The 22,391-nt window shown below is 31.0% G+C and overlaps 2 protein-coding genes across 2 annotated transcripts; one reads left to right on the top strand and one right to left on the bottom strand.

Annotated features, from left to right (window-relative positions):
- Positions 1 to 228: 228 nt before the first annotated feature.
- LOTGIDRAFT_207042 (hypothetical protein) lies at positions 229 to 7,780 on the bottom strand (the record flags this gene model as incomplete). Its single annotated transcript, XM_009064142.1, has 4 exons — positions 229 to 702; positions 2,829 to 2,982; positions 6,347 to 6,434; positions 7,666 to 7,780. 4 exons carry the CDS (start codon positions 7,778 to 7,780, stop codon positions 367 to 369), a joined length of 693 nt encoding a protein of 230 aa, XP_009062390.1. The 3' UTR covers positions 229 to 366.
- Positions 7,781 to 11,151: 3,371 nt separating this feature from the next.
- On the top strand, positions 11,152 to 19,706 carry LOTGIDRAFT_128142 (hypothetical protein; the record flags this gene model as incomplete). Its single annotated transcript, XM_009064143.1, has 14 exons — positions 11,152 to 11,298; positions 11,875 to 11,988; positions 12,320 to 12,452; positions 12,718 to 12,890; positions 13,190 to 13,263; positions 14,014 to 14,095; positions 14,644 to 14,734; positions 15,645 to 15,816; positions 16,379 to 16,446; positions 17,323 to 17,444; positions 17,994 to 18,104; positions 18,466 to 18,651; positions 19,113 to 19,244; positions 19,509 to 19,706. Coding segments are annotated over 14 exons (1,803 nt in total), but the record flags the coding sequence as incomplete, so codon positions are not given.
- Between the last annotated feature and the right edge of the window lie 2,685 nt (positions 19,707 to 22,391).

A 22,391-nucleotide genomic window follows, 5' to 3' on the forward strand; every position in this document is an offset into this window, starting at 1 on the left:
AACTTCATCTAATCATGTTATATCCAACCAAATCTACCTGTAAAATTAAATGCCATCTTGCAAACTCAACATATGTGATTATTTCTTCTGATAAATGGCCACGCCGATGGGGCTACATTGGGTATTTTCTCTAAACAAAAAACCGTTTTCACCTCCCGTTGTGCCTCCACTTCATTTCCAAGAAATATGATTTTATCTGTGTTTTGCTAAAAATAAAGAGTCCAGAGTCAAACTATTTTATTTTTCTGGGGTGAACTCTCTTATATCCTTGAGGTTGCCATAGCGCTACCAGGCAAACTGGTGGCGCCACCAATGAAAGCTAGCAGTGGGTATATGATTCTTAATAAATGTTTATAATATATATATTTATAAATTTGCTTTAATGTGAGGATATACATCTCTGGTTCGTTCAATAAATTTATGAGCCGAGTCGAATTCAGGATTAAGTTTTTCACGGACTCGCCCCATCCATGCCAGTACTGTAGGGTTCTCTGTGTATAGATGTTCCTCGTGGACGGCTCTAAGCTGCATCAATTCACAAGCACCTAAGATATCAGCAATAGAAATATCATCACCACAGAGATAAGGTTTTCCATTCAGATAATATCTGTCAAGAGAGGACACCGTTTCTTTTACACCTTTTTTGAATTTATTTAGTTGATTCTCATTCACACCTTTGCCTGTCATTTTTGGTAGTATTAACTGCAATGAGAAATAGTATTTCAATTTTAGATAAGGCCAATATTGAGAAAGCAAGGAAATCCAGGTCTATCCTAGTTTTCAGAAAATTTTGCCTCCTGTCTTTGATAAATCTGCAAAGACAGGAGGGAAATCAAGAAAGAAATTGGTTTAGCCTTGACTAAGATCAATATTAAGAGGCATATCAGCCGAATTAAAATGAAATCTATGCCTTACATTCCAGTGGCTTAAATTATCAACGAGATCTTAAATGTGAAGTGGGGGCCGCCATGGCCCAGTACTCGCTAACCTGAAGGATTTTTCAACCCGGTTTCCCCAGAGTTAGTGATGCAGGTTAACTGGGCTCACGTGGAAAAAGCGTGTAGTTGTTCGGATGGGACAATAAACCCAGGTGACAGGCTGTGCACGCTAAAGGTCCCTTTGGAAATCGAAAAAGGGCAAGCTGTCCTGGCATTCCCTTATTGTACCTTTCCTGGCGTTGAATTGATTGATCCTTCGATGTCGGCTCTTCCTATCATTGCGAAGCAGAATTCGCCAAGCGTTGGATTGTTCACCCACCAACACGGAACGTGAGCTGGGGTTAGACCGTCGTGAGACAGGTTAGTTTACCCTTCATTGGCCCAATTGGTGCAAATGAAAAGTAGGACGTAAAATTCCATTTCATTTCATGTAAATGCCAAGTGACAAGCACCCCACAACCCAATTCTGTGCTCCCTACTATTTTCTGCTCCTGTTTTAGTTTTTGAATACAGGTAACATAATGCAATTACTCATATCTTGTTTCTCTTGTTGCCAGGGACAATAGGCATCATACATTCAAACGGTTCAAACTGTCAAGGAATCTTTAACATGCAATGGAATTCATAAAAAAATACACACCTAAATGATTTTAAACAAGATTGGAAGATTGAAGATTGTTATTTCAAAATCAATACAAGCTAGACAGACAATATGGTTGACAATCTTTGAAATGTTTTCATAAATTATACATATTCACATTCTCAACAAGCAATTAATATGGGACTTTCTTTTTGTCTCTTTTATTGTCTTCTGAAAGAGGCAGTTTTTTTTGTTTTCATAGTAGTGTTAAATAACAAACGTAAGACAATAATATAGAATAAGCACACTTCTTTAATGAAAGTGTGTTAATTCTATAATATTGTCTTGTGTTTATTATTTCTATTTCTCTCTTCCAAATGTCGTTTTTTGAAGAATAAGAAAGTTGGGTGCTCCTATTAAAACAAATTATAGACAAAAGTCCTAAGTTATTTTATTAACTTATCTGACTATCTTAAAGATGGGTTCTTAATCATATGCAACAAGAACATAATGATATGATTAGGAATACACGATAATTCATAAGAAACACCAATTAATCAAACAATTTGCTTAATTTGACAATTATGGAAACCCATCTTTAACTTAAAGTATTTTGCAGTCAATTTTCGGAACGCACTGGCTATTTGCATCGTCACGATGCGTGTTCTCTATGGCTGCTAATAACGGTACGAATAAGATAAGAACAATAGGTGCGCTAGTTTTAAATGGTCGATGCTAGATCAGTTTCGAGAAATAAACTTTGATGGAGCCGGAAACATGACATAAATGGTGTAGGTAGAAAATGATGATATGAATGAATTACAAAAATATTCATCTTTCCAAATATACCTGGGTTTTGCAGACCCGAAAGATCTAAATAGGTTTAAAACAGTCGCACATGCGGAGATGCGGAATGTCTCCATTTAACAGGGCCTATTTTTTCTGTTTCTACACTAGCTGACATCTGTCCAAATAGCTATCAGAGGCTGTAAGAGAAAGATATTTCGGTCTACGGCCTTTTCAGAGTTACAAAAATTCTAATGACTGTACCACACTTTAAATTAAAAAGAAGACCGATCAACAAAAAATCTAATACTAAAATTACGACAGCTCTCAACTTCAAATTAAGATTTTGGCGGATGATTTTTTTAAAATAAATTTCCAGCTTAGCTAAAGAAAAAAGAATTATTAAATTGAAATCAGGAATTATCAATTACAACATCGCCATTAAGAAGTAAGAACATTGAATTTTGAGCCGATTTGTCTTCTATATGAAAGTGTTCTATTGCCTGGAGAAGATTCCAACTCACCAAATGTTGAAAGACTAAAGCAGCGTTTAATCTAGTATTTGTGTGCTGCCAGTTCAAATATTCGTCTACTCTGGCTACCTTTTTCACATCAGACTGAGGATACCAGTGATCTTTCACTTTATATTTACTACATAAATACTTTAATATAGCTACACTGAAAATATATAACAACCAAATAAATACTTTAATATAGCTACACTGAAAATATATAACAACCAAATAGATACATCAATATAGCTACACTGAAAATATATAACAACCAAATAGATACTTTAATATAGCTACACTGAAAATATATAACAACTAAATAGATACATTAATATAGCTACACTGAAAATATATAACAACTAAATAGATACTTTAATATAGCTACACCGAAAATATATAACAACTAAATAGATACTTTAATATAGCTACACCGAAAATATATAACAATCAAATAGATACTTTAATATAGCTACACTGAAAATATATAACAACCAAATAGATACATTAATATAGCTACACTGAAAATATATAACAACCAAATAGATACTTTAATATAGCTACACTGAAAATATATAACAACCAAATAGATACCGTACTTTAATATAGCTACACTGAAAATATATAACAACTAAATAGATACATTAATATAGCTACACTGAAAATATATAAAAACTAAATAGATACTTTAATATAGCTACACTGAAAATATATAACAACCAAATAGATACTTTAATATAGCTACACTGAAAATATATAACAACCAAATAGATACTTTAATATAGCTACACTGATAATATGTAACAACCAAATAGATATATTAATATAGATACACTGAAAATATATAACAACCAAATAGATACTTTAATACAGCTACACTGAAAATATATAACAACCAAATAGATACTTTAATATAGCTACACTGAAAATATATAACAACCAAATAGATACTTTAATATAGCTACACTGAAAATATATAACAACTAAATAGATACTTTAATATAGCTACACCGAAAATATATAACAACTAAATAGATACTTTAATATAGCTACACTGAAAATATATAACAACCAAATAGATACATTAATATAGCTACACTGATAATATATAACAACCAAATAGATACTTTAATACAGCTACACTGAAAATATATAACAACTAAATAGATACTTTAATATAGCTACACTGAAAATATATAACAACTAAATAGATACTTTAATATAGCTACACTGAAAATATATAACAATCAAATAGATACTTTAATATAGCTACACTGAAAATATATAACAACTAAATAGATACTTTAATATAGCTACACTGAAAATATATAACAACCAAATAGATACTTTAATATAGCTACACTGAAAATATATAACAACTAAATAGATACTTTAATATAGCTACACCGAAAATATATAACAAGCTAAATAGATACTTTAATATAGCTACACTGAAAATATATAACAACCAAATAGATACTTTAATATAGCTACACTGAAAATATATAACAACCAAATAGATACTTTAATATAGCTACACTGATAATATATAACAACCAAATAGATACTTTAATATAGATACACTGAAAATATATAACAACTAAATAGATACTTTAATATAGCTACACTGAAAATATAAAACAACCAAATAGATACTTTAATATAGCTACACTGAAAATATATAACAACCAAATAGATACTTTAATACAGCTACACTGAAAATATATAACAACTAAATAGATACTTTAATATAGATACACTGAAAATATATAACAACTAAATAGATACTTTAATATAGCTACACTGAAAATATATAACAACTAAATAGATACATTAATATAGCTACACTGATAATATATAACAACTAAATAGATACTTTAATATAGCTACACTGAAAATATATAACAACCAAATAGATACTTTAATATAGCTACACCGAAAATATATAACAACCAAATAGATACTTTAATATAGCTACACCGAAAATATATAACAATCAAATAGATACTTTAATATAGCTACACCGAAAATATATAACAACTAAAAAGATACTTTAATATAGCTACACCGAAAATATAAAACAACCAAATAGATACTTTAATATAGCTACACCGAAAATATATAACAACCAAATAGATACTTTAATATAGCTACACTGAAAATATAAAACAACCAAATAGATACTTTAATATAGCTACACTGAAAATATATAACAACTAAATAGATACTTTAATATAGCTACACTGAAAATATATAACAACTAAATAGATACTTTAATATAGCTACACTGAAAATATATAACAACTAAATAGATACATTAATATAGCTACACTGAAAATATATAACAACTAAATAGATACATTAATATAGCTACACTGAAAATATATAACAACCAAATAGATACTTTAATACAGCTACACTGAAAATATATAACAACTAAATAGATACTTTAATATAGCTACACTGAAAATATATAACAACCAAATAGATACTTTAATATAGCTACACCGAAAATATATAACAACTAATTTGACGTAAGTAGTGTACTGTATATTAGAGAAATGAATTTCTTATATATTTGTGGGGCTTTGGACCCAGATTATTAGACCTTTGTTTCAGGGTATTTTTCATGGTGTAGGGGTTTTTAAATTGACTGTCATGGTTCTGGTTCAGTCAATCTATAAAATATTTATGACTTGTTGAAAGTTGAGTTCTTACATGTTTGATCAAGTGTAGTACATGAAAATACCTGAAACTGTCTGATAGTTTAAAGGAATTGTTTGATACTCCTTGAAACAATTGTCTGTAAGAATTGTGAAATTAGGGAGAGGGCTGGCAAGATACAGGGCAGGAGATGATCATTGAGACTTCAATAGAATGTTTACTGAATGGTATTTAGATTGATTCTGACTTCAATAAACTGATAGAATACAAAAAAAGATAAAATGAAGAGATACATAAATAATAAATAAATATTTTCTTTTTTAACTTGATCTAAAGCCCCAGTTCCAACCTGGGGTATTTTTACCCCCTAGGGGTGTGGGACTAGGGTGTCAGTGGTGTGACCAACTGGTGTTGGAAAAGAATTTGTTTTGAATTGAAAGAGCACCTCACATCATTACATGCTGAAAATGTGGATGAAAGAAATTTTTGGGGGTGTGAAAGGTCCCGGTGATTGCTCTAGGGGTGTGAAGGCTGCGAAAAGTTGGGAACCACTGCTTTAAAGGGACAGGTGATTTGGGTCTTGAATACATGCAGATAGTCTTCAAAAGTAATAGAAATGTACGAAAAATAACTTAAGCTAGGAATTTTACCCTCTATATTTTATTTGTCTTTTCATTATATCACAGAGAACGGTATCTTAAAATGACGAGTTGGCTTTTAACGTTTAAGATTTGAAGGATCATATTTCAACAGTGAACTGTGAACACTATTACTAACACCAGCTAAAAGTGTCAAGTTCTGTGACTAAGGTATGGTTGCTCACAAAAATGCCGCACCTATCCATATAAAGAAAATATTCAGGTACTAACCTCTCAGTCAAAATGAAACCATTATCATCAACAAATGGAACTTTAGACATGGGGTTGAGTTTCTTAAAGTCTTCACTGAAATGTTCACCTAAAAAAAGCAAAAATTGTCTTTCACACTTGACCTTTGAACCAAATCTATTTCTTGTGAATTCGAACTCATTGCAATGATATAAACCCAAGTAAGACAGTTCTTGCAATCGAACTCTGTGACTGACTTTGTAAATTCGGTCTCCTTGGAGAGTTCACATGGTTCTTAATTTAGTAATAACTCGTTAATTATTGGGTTAATTCTAGAATATTTCACATTTTTCCTTTTGTCAAAGCAGTCGATGATTTTGGCTATCCTAGAATGATACTTGAACTCTATGTGTGAGTCTCTGGAGAGTTCGCTGGAATATTGATTAAAAATAACCTATTCTCGAAGTTGGACATCCCGGCAATTATCACGTGATATTTTGTAAACAAGGCCGCCATCTTTGTTTGGGGGAAAGATGTCAAATTTGACGTCTTGTCCTCATTGATTGTACATAATGGTGAAACAACCAGCTTTTTCGCTACGCCGAAGAGTTGTTGTGTACCTGGATGGCCAGCAAACAAAATGAATTATTTATTTCGTTAGTTTATTTCTTGTTGAATATTTTACTTTTATTTTTACTTTGGCAAAGGACTTGCTATAGAGCCTATATTAGCCGGACCCTACACTAGACAGAAACATCTGTCTCTATTCCAGCCTCTGATAGCTATTTGGACAGATGTCAGCTGGTGTAGAGACAGAAAAAATAGGCCCTGTTAAATGGGTACATTTTCACATCTCCACAGGTTTTAAACTTATTTAGATACTTCAGATCTGCATAACCCAGGTATATTTGGAAAGATTAATATTTTTGTAGTTCAGTCATAACATCATTTTCTCCCCATACTATTTTGTCATGTCTCCGGTTCCATCAAATTTCTTTAAGGCGAAACTGATCTAGCATAGTCTATCTAAAACTGAGTGCGCAGCCAAAAGTTCAAAGCCAAAGGTCACAGAGTCGTGTGATACTAATAAAACGAAAGTTACGGTAATGTCCAACACTAATTTACAATCATCTTAATGGTAATTCAATATCATGTTACAGAAAACGAATCTCTGGAAGAGCCCCTTTTAACAGGGTCTTTTTCTTCTGACTCCACTAAAGCCGACAACTGTCAAAATATCCATCAGAGGCTGGAACAGAGGCAGATGTTTCGGACTAGCCCTACATAATAGTCTGGATTTCAAACAAGATATCGTCTCCCATATAGAATGACACATATCCCAATATTACTATTTTGTTTACCTTTTCTTAAAGCAACAGGTTTATCTTGAAAGGGAATTTTATTTGCTTTCAGAAAGATGTACACAGCTCTTGAAGGCTGCGACATCAAATCATAGTAATATTTCAGCTGAGCCATTTTTGTTGTGGTCAAAGTTCGTATTTATACAGGGACTAATCTCACGCAAGACATGATAGTTGAATTCTTAAGTCTTATAAAAGTCTTTTCGTATTTTTTGAGAAAATAGTCTAGTTCTTTGAACATTCAGTCATATGATTGACATAAAGTACATTCCTTAGTCGTTAAGAAGCTTTTACTGTTAATCCATTTGCATCAATTATTTAATAAACCAATGTCTTGTTCGTTCATGGTTAATCAAACGTAAAAGTTGTTCTATTAGTCAATATTGACTCGACATTTGATTGGATGACTGATTCAGTATGGCGGTGATTAAGAAAGTCGAAAAGAAGAAAGAATGATCATTTTTTCCAATCTTTGCCTGATAGCTATATATCACTGAATTGATCGAATAAAAACAAAGATGGTATGTAGTTATATTCAGTCCTTGGCATTGGGTATGCATGAAGCATGCACACTGATGAACCGATGATGACGATACATTGAAAATAGACAATAAAAATAAGATCAACATATTTACGAAGGCAAGCCTTTACAAACGTATAAAAATTAAATAGTGGCTTTTTCTGGCTCTATCAACTTGTCAATCAGTTTTTTGTTTGCACTTCATTTACAAGATTTATGGTCAAATTATGAACTTACCTTGCATTGAAATCGATCAAATATGCATAGATCAACATAGCCACAATGTCACCCAAGTCCTTCAATGTCAACTCCTTGTTATGTTTATTTATTGCAAACATTGATTGATCAGCGAGGAGTAAAAATTACAAAAACATTTTCTCTGCCATTTACTTGAAGGCCATCAGCGATTTGCTGTTTCGTGGTCATGAAATGTCAAAGCAATTGACTTCCATTAACTCGTGTTTGACTAATTTTAATAGAATTAGAAGGCATGTCATTGTAGAATTAAAATTGAAATTAGATTGCCTTAATAATTAAACAGTTAAATCTACCAATCGAATAGAATTTTCTTCAGATCTTCTTTGTTGTTAGAAAGTTGAAACGCTGGTAAAAATATTTTATTTTTTTTGATTCCTATAATCTTGCAACAAGTTCTCGAAATGTTTTTACTTGTTCAATGTTGCCTGCCATCTTAAATCTCAAACAAATTATACCAAAGCACTGTGAGCTATGATTTGGATAAATCCCGCTTGAATAAATGTGTATTGTAGGCCAATCGTTGTAAGTGCTTCGCTTATATAAATGCGCACTTTGATCTGTGTTGATACGATTTTGCTTAAAGATAAAGAAATTCTAAGACTAATAGACCTATTTTGATGCTGATATTACAATTCTCATAAAAATAATAAAAAAAATTCCAAAAAATTGATTGAGATTTCATTCTCCACATTCGACCATTGTCATTGACATGATGGTTTCACTTTTATCATTGGATGAATTGCTAGTAACTGACCCATGGTTGAATTCACTCATTAGTGAGTGATCAGCACTTAGTCAAGAGTTACAAGAGTTCACTGAGTGATGTTATTGTTATGAGCCCATATATCCATTCAGCTGCAGTGAGAATCACTGAATTATGACTGAACTAACTCTATGTTTAGATTTATTTTTTTAGACTGGCACACTTGTCAAGTCAGGTATCAATTTTAGTGTTATTGTCTTCGCAAACAAGTAGATTTATGAATTATTTTCCATTACATACTTCACTGTCAAAAAAAGAGAAATACTGTAAACTTAATTTTGTTGGCTTTGCTTTCGACAATAAATCTGTTTATTGTAGCATGTGTCTATACTGTCAATCTGTTTCAGGATAAAACACCTAAAAGAAAGATAAAGTATGACCTACAGTCTGCCAAAAACTGTGGTGAGGGGTTGTCTAAGTCGAGTGGAACTCAAGAAGTCTATAGCCAGGTACTACAAGCATTCTTGTTTTATTATTCAAATGTCCTGATCGGGTAAAGAGAACTTTGGGAAAAAAACACTGTGGGAAATGAAATGATGAAAAGCAACAATATGCAGTGTGCAATGAGGGAAATTTTGCTGGGACAGCGGTACTAGCATGTTCTTTTTTTGATTTCCAACTGCCTATGTTTTGTCAGAGGGGTGAGCAACATCCATATAAGGTGGTAATTTATATGGGAACAGTCAGCATTTTCAGGGATTGATTTAGGTCTTTATTGTGCTTTAATAGTACTAAAACACACGAAAATCGAATATTCCCTTCAAATATACCTCAAACTAGAAATTTCACTGTCTATTTCTATATATGTGTTTTCTATATATGGCATAGTCTCACTAAAATTTGAGTCGAATTTTAACATTCAAACATGAATAATTCTGGATACACATGGATTTGAAGGCTCAAATTTGGACGATGAGCTGTGAACACTATTACTGATTATGTAAGCTTAAAAAATTCGTGTTTCTGAAACTAAGATATGATTGCTGGAATAGATAGTGAAGGTGCTCCTTTAAATTGGTAAATTAAAAGGGGTTTTATTTTTATTACAATCTCTACTGGCTTATTGTATGATTGAAAAAGACAATGGATTTGTAATGATCATAGTAATTCAAAACAAATCATCCAGCAATTTCTTTAGATAAATGAAAAAAACCCCAAAAAACTCATGCTTATCTTGAAAGGTATAAACTCTTATAATAGTTCAGGGCAATATTTTCTACTCTATCTGCCTACATTTTTCTCAACTATTTCTGTTGTCTTTGTCAGAAATTCCTTGGTTATTTCTCTGTCCATGATTCTGTTGTTTTCCAGACTCAGGCTGTGTATTGTTACAATGAGAAAGAGGTTTGGGTACCAGCAACTATACAGACAATAGAGGGTGATAGAGTTACACTGATATTGTCTTCTAATAAACAGGTACTGAAACTGGTTGTATCTCATGATTTTGACCATTGTAGTAGTGGCAGGTATCGCGCAAAGCAGACCATGCTTAAATCTTTTTGAAACATCTGGTGGTTCTTCTCTTTGGCAGAGTCCACTACTATACTACTTTTTTTTTCCATGCTTTTGATGAGATTTTATAACGGAATTGTCTTGCTTGTACAGATTTTTATTATAGTTTTATTTTTAGGTAGTCAAATGTAAAAAAGAAGAGATATTATTGAGATCTGAGTCTAATGTTGGTCAGATAGAAACATTAACCAGTCTTACACCATTGAATGAAGCTACAGGTAATATCAAACACTAGTCTTCTAATGTGTATCAGGCACACTGATTGCATCAATTTCAGTGTCGTGCTGTTATCTCTAACACTCTGTTATATATTTCAGTGTTGTGCTGTTATCTCTAACGCTCTGTTGTACATTTCAGTGTTGTGCTGATATCTCTATCACTCTGTTGTATATTTCAGTGTTGTGCTGATATCTCTAACATTCTGTTATATATTTCAGTGTTGTGCTGTTTAAACAGTCGATATAACAAGAATCTATTCTATACATCAACTGGTTCAACTATTATAGCGTTAAATCCTTTTACAGCTGTAGATTATCTATATACAGATCATAATATACATTCTTATCATACTGTAGCTCAGGTAAGGATCAAAACACAAGACCAGTTTTTACCATTTAATTTTCTACCAGTTGGTCCTTGATCAAACTTCCTGGCAGTGATTAGGATAAAATCTTAGTTTCACAAGGATCTCCCTGGTTCTTGGCCATACTTCTTGGCATTGATCTTTCCTGGCTTTTCCATGTCGATTGGAATTATTGGGATTCTGTCTAGTCTATGTCCAAACCTTTTATTGTAGGTTATTTCTCTGATTATCTGTCCCATAAAGCTGGATCAACTGAAATTATGAGGATCCTGTCTGTCAGCTGGTCCTTGGCTAAACCTCTTGGCATTGATCTTTCTCAGATTATCTGGAACCATTTATTGCTGAGTAAACTGAAATGATGATGATATTTACCACAAGCAAGCCCCAGTCCAAACCTTGTCCTGCTGGACGATTGAGGATTGAGGAAATATGACATATAACAGATATCTAGATTTTCACATTCTTACCAAAACTTTATTATATGGCCTGTTGTAAGCTATGTAAATAAAACTCAAAATGTGACACTGAAATCTTCATTTTATTCCTATTGTCTCATATTTCTTCCAATTTCAGGGCAAACAACCTCATATCTATGAAATCAGTGAGAGATGTTATAATAATATTATACTAGAGTTAGGACGGATCAATCAGTGTATTATAGTTAGTGGTGAAAGTGGAGCTGGTAAGGTCAGTAACCTGATCATGATATCAATTTAAAGTAATTCTTCCTGTTTGTCTTAAAGATATACTGTTGGCTTGATAATTGTTTTACCAGCTGATACAACCCAATTTCAGTTATCTATATCACTTGAGATCTGATTAGAAATAAGAAAATTTGTAGTTCAAATATACCTTTTTATAGAAGACGTCTATCTTTACTGGTTTATCTCCAGTGTGAATGTTGTATCTCATTTCAAAGAGGTTTTTTAATAGGAAATTCAATATGCGCATGCTTAAGTTTAATTGGCCTTACAATATCAATGTAATGTTATAACCAATGTATTATTTGTAATTTCAGACTGTGTCAGCCAAGCATCTATTACGGTATTTAACTAAAGTTTCTAATGTTGAATCAATCAATAATAAAACTAAAACAGGGGACATAATCCAGAATAAAATACTAGATTCTAATCCTATACTAGAGGCATTTGGTAAGTTATAAATTTATAGACCTTTCTTATGTAGCGTATTTTGTTGAAAAAATTAGTTAAAAGTTAAACAACCATTTATACTCATCATCATTCTACATTATGATACAGAAAATCTTTCAAATATTTAGCATAGCATAGTTCACCACTTAAATAGTGTTGGATAATGGTCACTTCAAACAGAAATTGGAAAGACTGAAATGCAGAATGAAAATTGCAATATTAAGACTAATCATGTATGTATCTATATATTTGTTTATGATAACAGGTAATGCTGCAACTCCTAGAAATTCCAACAGTTCTAGATTTGGTAAATTTATACAACTACAGTTTAATAGATGTGGAGTGATTCAGGGAGGTTCTATACAGACATATTTACTAGAGAAAACTAGAATAGTTCATCAGAATAGTGGAGAGTGTAATTTTCATATCTTTTATCAGGTAAAACAGATCCATCCATCCAATTGTTGAACAATTTTAAAGTTTGTTGTCATTGCATGAAATATAAAATTTATTGGTTAAAAAAAAGAAGCTAAACATATCTATAGGTGCTCACACCATAACAATTAACAGTGATGTTTGGTTGTGAATAATAAAAGGGGACATGAGTTTTGAAGCAACTAACAACTCAGTTACATGAGAATTGTGTTCTAAACTTATAACTGATGTTCTTGTTGACACCAATAGGAAACTAGTAATCACTATGGTGTGAGGGCAACATAAGGACCTTTGCAATAAAGACTTCAAAAAAATATTCGTTTGAGTGGAATTTCCAATCATATGAGGGCGTCTTTTTTAACAGCTTCACACCATAGTGATTACCAGTTACATTTTGTTGTGAATGAGTTTTGAAGCAACTAACATCTCAGTTACATGAGAATTGTGTTCGAAACTTATAACTACTGTTATTATTCACACCCGAAGACAACTGATGATCACTATGGTGTGAGGGCAACATAAGGACCTTTGCAATAAAGACTTCAAAAAAATATTCGTTTGAGTGGAATTTCCAAAACCACACCACTGAAAATTAGAATCTATCAGCTTCACATGTACTCATAAAGAATTTAGGTAACCAATTTAGAATGCCTTAAGTCTTGAGGGCTGTATATAGACAGTTGAGATTCATGAATATTAAAAAGTTAATAATGATTTTTATGTTTGTAGTTGTTGAAAGATACCAGTAATATACCAGAATGGTTGATAGATCTCCAGTCAGAGATATCAGATGTTATATTTAAAACTATACCATATAATAATACAGGTAGGATCTTTATTGTGTATAAATCTTATAGTGAATCTGCCAAGAACAGACTGGGTGGTACTCATGGTTTGAGAAACAATAAACTGTGGCCTTATTCTCAAAAACTTTAAATAAATAAATAATAAATCATGTCTGTCTGGTGATGAATCATGTGTTGACCTCTTCAACTTAGAATGGATGTCTAAGAAGTAAAAATACTCTTGGAAATTTTTTAGATGGGTGTCAATTTTTTTATGCTTTAACTCATTAGTGCTGTGGTTAAATTGAACTGTAAATTCATTGAATATTTGTAGTTATAAGTGAACATGGGAAGATATTAGAAACTATCACAGCTATGACAGATATTGGTATGACACAAACACAACAAACTAACATCTTTCAGGTAATCTAATTATATACTATATCTTCTGTTTTACCTGTAGATTGAGTCTTTAGTCTTGGACATCACTCAGTGTCATTTCATACGTTTCAATAGAATTTTTTACTCTTGTATATAACACGGTGTCCTGTCATTAATTAGGGTTAATTGTGTCCTTAAAGACCTTAAAAATAGTGGACCACAGCCATATACGCCCACCACGGCATGTTGATGGTTAAAATGAAACATCCATTTTAAGTTTCATCAAAATCAGTTGAAAACTAAGAGAGTTAGTTATAGCATATTCAAGATTTTGGGCAAGGGCAATAACTCTGCTTCTAACGGTCGAAAATAGCTCAAATTCGAACTTGATCTTCGTTTTATGAATATGTATACACATACCGAATTTCATTTGATTCCATCAAAAAATCTATTGGGCTTGGTTTTCAAAAGATGAATGAAGGAGGAGTTCAATCTTAAATAATGGTAGGGCCTCAAACTGACAAATTTTAGTGTATTTTTTCTATAGAATATTTGACTATAAATTGGAATTTTCCGTGTTATTTTTTCAGTTGTTAAAAGCTATACTATATCTTGGTAATGTAGATTTTACTCCTAGTGATGATGATAGTACTAACATGTCGTGTAATTTAGGTAAGTTCTGTAATATTTTTTTTACTACTAATACTATTTTGATAAGATTAATCTGGAATAAATTAAATTGACATAATTAAAGGTATTCTGCCACTTAGAATGAACATAAAATTCAAATTAAAAAATATCTCCAATAGGAGTATATACTTATTCACCTGTGGACTTTCCCGGTTTCATAACTTAACATCATACAATAAAACACCTAGTAATTGTGTGGGCTTGGTCAATAGAAACTATGTTGTTAATAAACTTGGTTCTTGCTTTTCTACATTTTTGAAACTATTCTCTCAGACCAATTATTGAATGGATGTGTTTATAAGTCCAGTATGTTTCTCTGGAACTATGTCTATCTAAAATATAACTTCTGATATTATGAAACTGTAGATAATACAAGATTATCAGAGAAGTCATATATAGATATCTCAGGTATAAATATTCAATATGTGTTCTGTTATTTTATCACAGGAAGTGATTTTGTTGTGGTTTTTGTCCTTTTTGAATGATTTGTTTACAATTGTTTCATTTTCTTTTTTTAAAATGTAATATGATTTTAACTGTCTTCAGATTTGTAATTCGTGAAATATTTCAGTATTTTTAAATCTATTATGAGAAATTTATGACATTTTTCAATGGTTTATACTCTTGATGTTTAGAAATGTAAAATTGTTGCGTGTGTTCTTAGTAAAAGCAGGGCATGCTTACTATTCCATTACATCGGGTGCCACTCTGCTACTGTCTTTGTCCCTTTCAGAGAGTCCACATATCTTTGTCTACGTATTGTATATTTGATATTAGGTCAAATAGTTTATATTTTCAGTATTACAGTGAGTCTAAAATAAGTACAGTTTTGGTATTATTAGGAGTGCTTTCTCTACCATAAGTTTATATATTATATTATATATTACAGTGAGTCTAACAGCGATGGATCAAGCAGCTAGTCTATTAGGTATAGAGTATAGTGATGATTTAGAGAAAGTATTTTTATATCGTAATATCCAGTCCAGTAAACGACGTAGTGTATTTATTAAACCTGTATCTATAGTAGAAGCTAAAACTAGACGAGACTGTCTAGCGATGTTGTTATTTTCAAGGTAAGTTGTATCTAAGACCTTCTGCCTATATTTATTTACAGAAAGATGTTACCTTCTAATAAAAATTCATAAGGGATTAATTTTGTTAAATTATCCTTTATTAGCCTATACAGCTCAAATTAGATACTTGATCACTTAAGGTGTGGGTACACAAGCAGTCTTGGTTTGTTGCTGACTTAAGTCTTGTAAGAAGTTTTGCCAACTTGCACCGGCACACGAGGAGACAAAAATCTTTAGCTGGTCGGTTTACACCTTGTCTATAATCACTTGCAGGGCATGCACTTGAAAGGAAAATGAATCTGATTGGATAATGATGATTTTAATCAAAACTTAATAATCAGCAACAAAAATCTCCAACCAAGACCACTTGTGTGCCCACACCTTTATCAGATTTGAAATTTCATGAAAGACTCTTCTGCAATTCTACTTAAAACAGACCATTGAAGTGTATTTACACTATTAATTGATATACATATATTGTTAATAATCGTTAAATGACATTAGGAGTTGTTTATCCATAATAGTGTTCTTATTTATTTAATGTATTGTCTATTAATTGTAGATTATTTGAGTGGATTGTTAGTTATATAAATAATGTTATAGAATCTGAAGAGTTTTACAGTACTATAGGTAAGATATACTTCTCTTAATCTGAGGGAAATAGTCATGTATTCATTTATAAATTTTCCTGTAACAAAATACACATGGTATCTCTTATTGTATTACCTACCTGAATATTATAGATTATTTATAAGACTAACACCATATATAGAAGTGAGGAGTAGATATCACAAACACAAGACAATATTATATAATAAAACACACTTCTTTAATACAATATTAAACACATAATATAACATATAATATATGATTTGAACGTTTGTATCAAACACAATTGATCATTGATTTTACTTTTGCTTTACTGTTAATTTTTTATTATTTATCACTTGTTTTTATTTATTATTTATCACTTGTTTTTATTATTATTTATCACCTGTTTTTATCATTATTTATCACCTGTTTTTATTATTATTTATCACTTGTTTTTATTATTATTTATCACTTGTTTTTATTTATTATTTATAACCTGTTTTTATTATTATTTATCACCTGTTTTTATCATTATTTATCACTTGTTTTTATTATTATTTATCTCTTGTTTTTATTATTATTTATTACCTGTTTTTATTATTATTTATCACTTGATTTTTTTATTATTTATCACCTGTTTTTATTATTATTTATCACCTGTTTTTATCATTATTTATCACTTGTTTTTATTATTATTTATCACTTGTTTTTATTATTATTTATCACTTGTTTTTATTATTATTTATCACTTGATTTTTTTTATTATTTATCACCTGTTTTTATTATTATTTATCACTTGTTTTTATTATTATTTATCACTTGTTTTTATTTATTATTTATCACCTGTTTTTATTTATTATATCTCTAGGTTTGTTAGATATATATAGCATTAAACAATGTTTATTATATCTCTAGGTTTGTTAGATATATATGGTTTTGAAATATTTGAAAGTAACAGTCTAGAACAACTGTGTATTAATTACGCCAATGAAAAAATACAACAACTTTATGTTTCACATTTTATGAAAGATTTACAGGTATTTTAGCATCTTTTTAAACCTCTTGTCTCAAATCTTGTTAAAATACTCTTGGAAGAAATAACAAATAAGTCTCAGTTTTGATTGTATATTTTGTGTAACTCGTCACAAGTGTTTAGCTGATTGAGTGAATCCCTTGTTAATCTACTTCTAGAGGTCCAATGGGCTGAGTTTATGGAATTTAATGTGAGAATTTTTAGTGCTTCAGTCATCTAAATGGTCAAAGGTTTTACAATCAAAATCAGTTTTATGACATTGGGAAACACGGTTGAAGGCTTTGATCTCATTATACTATCTTCAATATTTTCTATGATTAAAACTATGGTACAGAAAAACACCAATCCAAATATTAACTAGTTCCCAATTCAATGTGAATACATTGCACACTTCATGGCATTGCCTATCTACATTAGATAAACAACCATTCAGATTGAAAGATAAAACATGTTCATGTGTGCTTCAAATTACTTTCATTGCACACTTCATAGTGTTGCCTATTTAATCAGGTTCTGACCAATGTTATACAATGTAATAAACTGTTGTTTTCAGAAAGAATATGAGATAGAAAGAATAGAATGGAGTAATATAAACTATACTGATAATCAACATTGTTTAGATACTCTAGAGGGTACACATAGTATCTTCGGTCTTCTCAATGAGGTATGACAACATTTTTTCATATTTCATGAACTTTTTTATGTCTTTACTATGAAAACTTCATTGATGCAGCCCTGGCCCTATTCCATTCATACTAAGGATGCAGCCTTAAAAATGGTTTTGAATTTTATATTGAGAAAAACCAAACTTACAAAGAACTTGTTCATAAGCATTTGTTCACTCTACATGCAGAGCAGGACGGCCAGAGCAGAGTGGTAAGTAGCAGCATTAATCTTTAGTTAAATCCTGCCCCGCTCTGCTCTCAGTATGAACAAACCCTATGGCATTGTGAGAAACCAGACGCTGGTTACTAGCCACTTATTGTTCATAGATTTTATGACAGCTTATATATTTTATTTTCTAGGAAGTATATTTAAATAGGAAGTGTAATATAAAGATACTAACAGAACGTATATTAGATATTGGTGGTAATAAACAAGCACCTGTTATAAAGAAACCTAGTAAATTCTCCTCTGATCCTAGTTTTGTTGTTCAGCATTATGCAGGAGAGGTCAGATACTCTGTAGACCAGCTTGTCAATAAAAATAAGGTACTGAAAACAACTTATTAAATACAGACCTCAGTATATGTCAAATCATTTTCTTATACCTTGACTGCAATTAGTCAATATTCTTCTATCTCAAAAGTTTTTAAATATATCGATTTGATTGGAATTGTACATTAATGAATACAACCAATCAGAGTTCTGGACAGTGCTCTGATCAGCTGTATTTGCCTGAAACATTTTTAATACACCTACTAGCTACACCCTTTGTATGCTTAGATTTACACAAATATCCCCAGTACAGTTCTTATTCTCCTATGCACATATATTTGGTAAATATCACCTGGATTCCTAAGGTTTATTTTATGAAATACTTACCTTATTCCTCATGTGAAAAGTTCATTATTTGCTACAAATGTTTTCGCCAAACTGTTATTTTGGATTTCGGGTATCATTTTAAAGTTCAGATTGTTAGTACTTGGTTTATTTATTATTAATATTTTTAGGATAATATACCAGTGGAACTAATCAGATTACTAAAAACTAGTAGCAATAATTATATACTGGAATTATTCTCTAATTACCAACTGATGGACTCTCCTGGCAAGAAGAAGAAAACTGTTCTCTCTAAGTTTAAGGTATGACTTTCTCTTGGATTGTCTTTTCACCCAGTTTCATGCCAAAATTAAAGAAAACGAAGAACAAATAGAAGTTTGTTGAGACTAAGTCAGAAGAATAAGTTGCATTTTAAATATTCATGAGCTTCTACCATTGTTACATTCAGTTGTATCCATTTAGTGGTAATCTTCAACAATTAATATCTATAAAACAATACACACAGTTCTTGATTGTCATGCACTTTCCATGTACAGCAAACCAAACTTACTTGATGTCTATTTCAGAGTTCTCTAGATGAGTTGATGTCTACTCTACAACAATCTGATGTCCACTATATAAGATGTATTAAACCTAACTCTAGTAACTTAGCAGGAATATTTGATAGAAGATATGTTATACAACAACTGAGAGCTAGTGGTATTATAGAGACTGTAGAGATCTGTAAACAGGGTTATTCTTCTAGGTTTGTCTTAATATATTAACATGCTTGGTCCACAACCTTAATGTACCCCAATCATCTCTTAAACAAGTCCCAAACTGACATATTTCTACCTTGCCTCATGTAAGCAGGTAAAGCTTGTTTGCGACTGACTCTATAGATATTCATAATGTCACATGATTTAAAACAGGCCAATAACGGAGAAGCTGTTACCATTACTTTTATACACAATCTCTTGGTACTCCTTGATTTATTTGATAAATGTAATTCTTAATCATTTGTGAATTGACAAAGGTAAAGTTTTATAAAGTAATGTTAGTAAATTGTCTGAGAGTTGTTTGCTAATATCTCAAGCTAATACTACCACTAGTCTAGTTCTAGTTTTCCAGTCGACCCAGCTGTAAGAGGTACTTTTATCACTAGTCCCACAGTTTGAGAAACAAGGGCCTACTGTCTCAGGGAGATCTAAATAAATGTGCCAATTTATGTGTTAAAATGAAGGACAATAAGTAGAACAATGTATTAATATCTAAAGAAGCACAAGATATATAGATATACTATTTCTGATATTTATTAACTCAACGTTTCACATGTTCATACAGACAGTGTTATCAAATATTATATAGAATCACTAGATATATAGATATACTATTTCTGACATTTATTAACTCAACGTTTCACATGTTCATACAGACAGTGTTATCAAGAGAAGTGAATAATATAACAAGACAAACAATATATATTGTTAGTCTTGTTATATTATCTATTTCTATATGTCTTATGAACAATGTATTAGTATCTATTTATATTACAGAACAATGTATTAGTATTAGTATTAATGTATCTATTTATATTACAGAACAATGTCTTAGTATTAATGTATCTATTTATATTACAGAACAATGTATTAGTATTAGTATCTATTTATATTACAGAACAATGTATTAGTATTAGTATTAATGTATCTATTTATATTACAGAACAATGTATTAGTATTAATGTATCTATTTATATTACAGAACAATGTATTAGTATTAGTATCTATTTATATTACAGAACAATGTATTAGTATTAGTATCTATTTATATTACAGAACAATGTATTAGTATTAATGTATCTATTTATATTACAGAACAATGTATTAGTATTAATGTATCTATTTATATTACAGAACAATGTATTAGTATTAATGTATCTATTTATATTACAGAACAATGTATTAGTATCTATTTATATTACAGAACAATGTATTAGTATTAGTATCTATTTATATTACAGAACAATGTATTAGTATTAATGTATCTATTTATATTACAGAACAATGTATTAGTATTAGTATTAATGTATCTATTTATATTACAGAACAATTAGTATTAATGTATCTATTTATATTACAGAACAATGTATTAGTATTAGTATCTATTTATATTACAGAACAATGTATTAGTATTAATGTATCTATTTATATTACAGAACAATGTATTAGTATTAGTATTAATGTATCTATTTATATTACAGAACAATGTATTAGTATTAGTATTAATGTATCTATTTATATTACAGAGTAGAGTATATGGAGTTTTTAAAGAGATATGGTATGATGATACCAGAAGGTATACAGAGTCTCGAACAGAGTTCTACTGATTCTTCAGGTCACGAGACAGATTATAACTTTCTAGACCCTCTTGATGCTTTATTAAAACGTCAACTTGATTTACCAGACGCTCCGAAACGAACTCCTACTCCTAAAAAAAGATTACGTAGAAGAACAGGTAGGCTGTTTAGAGTAGTTTGCTTCAGGAATAAATGTGGATTGATACGGATCCATTTATTTTCGAGAGATAAAATTTGGAAATGTTGCTCAAAGAGGGCTGTTAAAAATAATTTAGAATATATCTGATATTGTGCGATTCCACATCAGTGAATTTGATGCTAGCTTACTATCCTGAAGTTCCGTGGTTAATTCCTCAAGATAATGTTTTTCAACCCTGTTTCCCCCTGAAGGTCCAGAGTTCAATACCGTCATAGATCTAGATAATACTTTCGGATTTTTCAACCCGGGTTCCCCCTGTCAGTGATGCAAGTGGGAAGGGCTAACATGGAAAAAGCTTCTAGTTTTTCGGAGGGGACAATAAACTTTGCTGTGCACGTTAATAATCTCTGGACAGTTGAAATATCAGGTCAAGGGAATGATCTGGAAAAAGCGTCAGATATTCTTTTAGATGCCATAATTTGCTCAAGATCCCATGACGGAAAACCGAAAAAGATGGCATTGTTCTGACTGTATTTAGGTTAAACAGCCCAAACAGGTACAGAAAGTAAAAGATATAACACCATTTCATCTTTCTGTTTTAGGTTTATCACCAGGAGACCATGCAAGGAAATGTTGTGCTGCAGTTTTAAGAAATGTATTTGGTTTGACGGAAATGTCTCAATTTACTAAACAGTTTGGTAAAACTAAACTTTTCTTGAAACAATCACAGGTGAATATATATATCCAGCGTTCGCACAGCCTTGAAAAACCCTTGAATTCCGTCTGTTGCCTTGAAAAAACCTTGATTTCAAAAAAAGGCTTTGAAAACACCATAAAAAACCCATTTCCTCTTGAAAAGTCCTTAAATTTTGAGTTGAGTCAAATTGTGTATATTTTTATCATTTACCCCATTGAGAAATATTAACTATCTTTATTGATTTCACAGTTCAGAAGTAAGGTACATGTGTATTCTGT

The sequence above is a fragment of the Lottia gigantea genome (genome assembly GCF_000327385.1).
Source record: "Lottia gigantea unplaced genomic scaffold LOTGIsca_60, whole genome shotgun sequence".
Lineage (NCBI taxonomy): Eukaryota > Metazoa > Mollusca > Gastropoda > Lottiidae > Lottia > Lottia gigantea.